The sequence below is a fragment of the Bison bison genome, unplaced genomic scaffold (assembly GCF_000754665.1).
Source record: "Bison bison bison isolate TAMUID 2011002044 unplaced genomic scaffold, Bison_UMD1.0 scf7180017864269, whole genome shotgun sequence".
Classification (NCBI taxonomy): domain Eukaryota; kingdom Metazoa; phylum Chordata; class Mammalia; order Artiodactyla; family Bovidae; genus Bison; species Bison bison.
Window position 1 is genome coordinate 197,500 of NW_011494841.1, and position 2,989 is coordinate 200,488.

A 2,989-nucleotide genomic window follows, 5' to 3' on the forward strand; every position below is an offset into this window, starting at 1 on the left:
GGGCATGGGGTGTGAGGGGGAGGCTGGTATTGTTGCACTGGGGCAGCTGCTGGGAGAGAACAGACAATAGAGCAGCTGTCTTGCCCTGGTACTCTGCATACCAGCTGTCCACCCTTATCTACACACACACTTTCTGGGTATTAAGAGGTGGAGCTTTGTGCATAGAATTGGGAAGTGGGGGAGGAGGAGGGGGAAGGACTTCTGACCCTCTCTTAGAAGAAAAGGGGCCTGTGGGGGTGGGGGCTTCCGAGCTCTTTTGTCCTTGAGCTGCTGTGTTAAGAAGAATGCTCCTCTCGCTGAGTAAAGTCCAACAAGTCCGATGCCAGGGCCGGCGGGCTCGCTGGCTCGCTGGGCACAGCTCGTAGCCCCCTCATGCTGGAAGCACTCTGGCGGGCTCGACCCTGTGGCTTTTCCTCTTGCAGCCATCTGTTTGCCAGGGTGCGATGAGCAGCACGGATTTTGTGACAAGCCAGGGGAATGCAAGTAAGTTTGCAAAAGTTGCATTTTTCTTTCTTTTTCTTGTTGTCCTTTTACACCTAGTGTATTAGCAAAGTGTCTCTAGATGATCCTTTGAAAAACTCAGGTAAGACTAGCTGTTTGCGGTGTGGGGGAGCTGTTTTTCTGGTGTTTCTACTTAATACATACCTGGACAGTTTTTGGATCAAGGTAGTCATTCACCTATGGAGAAGGAAATGACAACCCACTCCAGTGTTCTTGTCTGGAGAATCCCAGGGACGGGGGAGCCTGGTGGGCTGCTGTCTATGGGGTTGCACAGAGTCGGACACAACTGAAGCGACTTAGCAGCAGCAGCAGCAGTCATTCACCTAAGCTACTCAGTGGCTGTGGAACTTACAGATGAGATTTTAAAAGAATTGGCAGAGAAAAGGAGAGTGTTTAGTAGGTTAGAATCACCTAGACATGCTGCCCTGGTTGACCCTCATGCCCAGAGCCAGACCCTTTGAGGCAGGATTTAGCTGTCCTTGGGGTTTAGAGATCCCGAGGGCCGCCAAGCCTCGCGAGGGCCAGCAGCGCTGATGCTGTCAGAGGTGACGTCTTGTGCTTGGGAAAGGGGTTGTGTGAACCCAGCAGCAGCGTCCACTGACCTTCCTCTCTCCTAAGGTGCAGAGTGGGCTGGCAGGGCCGGTACTGCGACCAGTGCATTCGGTACCCAGGCTGTCTCCACGGCACCTGCCGGCAGCCCTGGCAATGCAACTGCCAGGAGGGCTGGGGGGGCCTTTTCTGCAACCAGGGTAAGCTTCCGCCCCCGCGGCCTCCCTGGGCTCGGTCACAGGCGAGGACGTCTCCCGCATCTCTCCTCCTCTCCCGTCTCCACCCTCGCAGACCTCAACTACTGCACGCACCATAAGCCCTGCAGGAACGGGGCCACCTGCACCAACACGGGCCAGGGGAGCTACACATGCTCGTGCCGGCCTGGGTACACGGGGGCCAACTGTGAGACGGAGGTGGACGAGTGCAGCGCGGGGCCCTGCAGGAACGGAGGGAGCTGCACGGTGAGTCCAGCTGCCGCAGGCTCTCCCACCGGGGCCGGGAGCCCTGGTCTGAAGCAGACTGTGTGAGCTGGGAGCCTGGTCTGAGGCAGACTGTGTGGGTCACGGGAGCGACTAGGAAAGCTTTCTTCGTCTTCTCCGTTACTCAGGACCTTGAGAACAGCTACTCCTGCACCTGCCCACCCGGCTTCTACGGCAGGATCTGCGAGCTGAGTGCCATGGTGTGTGCCGACGGCCCCTGCTTCAACGGGGGCCGGTGCTCCGACAACCCCGAGGGCGGGTACACCTGCCGCTGCCCTGGGGGCTTCTCCGGCTTTAACTGTGAGAAGAAGATGGATTCCTGCAGTTCCTCGCCTTGTTCCAATGGTAAGAGGGCCACCTGAGCCACCTGAGACTTTGTCCGGGGTCCACATTAATGAGAAGTGTGTGGCTTTAGTTTCAAGCTGAGTTCATCACTGTGAGCTGCCTTGAGTCTCAGAAGCCCTTTTGTCTGAACAATGAGAAACTGCACAGAAGTCTTATCCTTGAGTCTGGAAACACCCAGGGAGCTAGAAAGGCAGGCAGGAGTGTTCCTTCCCTGCAGGACCAGCTCAGGCGGAGATGCAGTGACTCGCTTGCGGTCCTGCAGCTCCTCAGGTGCTCGAGACCCCAGTGTCTGTGGGTCCGCCCTCACAACAGCCCAGCCACTGCATGTTTGGGGGCCAGCCCAACTCCGCTCAGTCTCCAAGCAGAGCTGGCTGCTGAGGCTGCGTGGTCTCCACGAGTGGGCGGGATGCCCCACGGAAACTCACGGGCGGGGAAGCTGGGCCCAGACAGTCCAGACCATCTTGGGCACTTCTGCACTGGATGTGACTGTGGACAAGAGAGGAATCACCTTGCTTTGCTCTCCGTGTGCTCCACAGGCAGTCCTGGGGTCAAGCTCTCTCTCCAGTTTGTTTCCAGCCATTGAACCAATAGGGCATTGAATGCTTCATCTTTAGAGAGGAAAAACAGGGAGGGTTAGCAGACTTGGCTCTGGAAGGACAAAAACCCATCCCTAGCCCTCTCCCTGCCTTTCTTCTTTTCTCTTTCTTTCTGTTTCGATTCTTGCTCTTCACTAACTGAAACCACGCCAAGGGCACCATCCCCTTTAAGCCTTGGTTTCCTCGTCCGTGAACTGGGTCTTCTGCTGGCTTGCTGTGAGGATGAATTCAGTGGTGCAGGCGAAGCTCTTTGCTCGGTGCATGTCAGGAGGTGTCAGCCTGTATTTTTTATGTAATTTGCGGGTTTTGACCAGAACCCCGCCCCCTGCCCACCCCTGCCGTGGGCTGGCATGAGCCGCGTGCTGCCTTAGTGCTGGCCTCTGTCTGGTCCGCCCTGTGTCTCTGCTCTGGTGTGCGGCCTGGTGGCAGGGGCAGCAGGTGCTCCAGGATGTCCCCGGGTGACGAGCTGCCGCCCTGTCTGTGCCCCAGGTGCTCAATGCGTGGACCTCGGCGACGCTT

At 57.4% G+C, this 2,989-nt stretch overlaps 1 protein-coding gene across 1 annotated transcript in view; it reads left to right on the plus strand.

The window, feature by feature from the left end:
- Window positions 1–2,989, plus strand: part of DLL1 (delta-like 1 (Drosophila)) — an 8,826-nt gene that overhangs the window by 3,280 nt on the left and 2,557 nt on the right. The window contains exons 5-9 of the mRNA XM_010848521.1: window positions 423–483; window positions 1,120–1,250; window positions 1,342–1,511; window positions 1,658–1,874; window positions 2,960–2,985. Of these exons, the coding sequence (XP_010846823.1) occupies window positions 423–483; window positions 1,120–1,250; window positions 1,342–1,511; window positions 1,658–1,874; window positions 2,960–2,985 (605 nt within the window). The remainder of the gene's footprint in view (window positions 1–422; window positions 484–1,119; window positions 1,251–1,341; window positions 1,512–1,657; window positions 1,875–2,959; window positions 2,986–2,989) is intronic.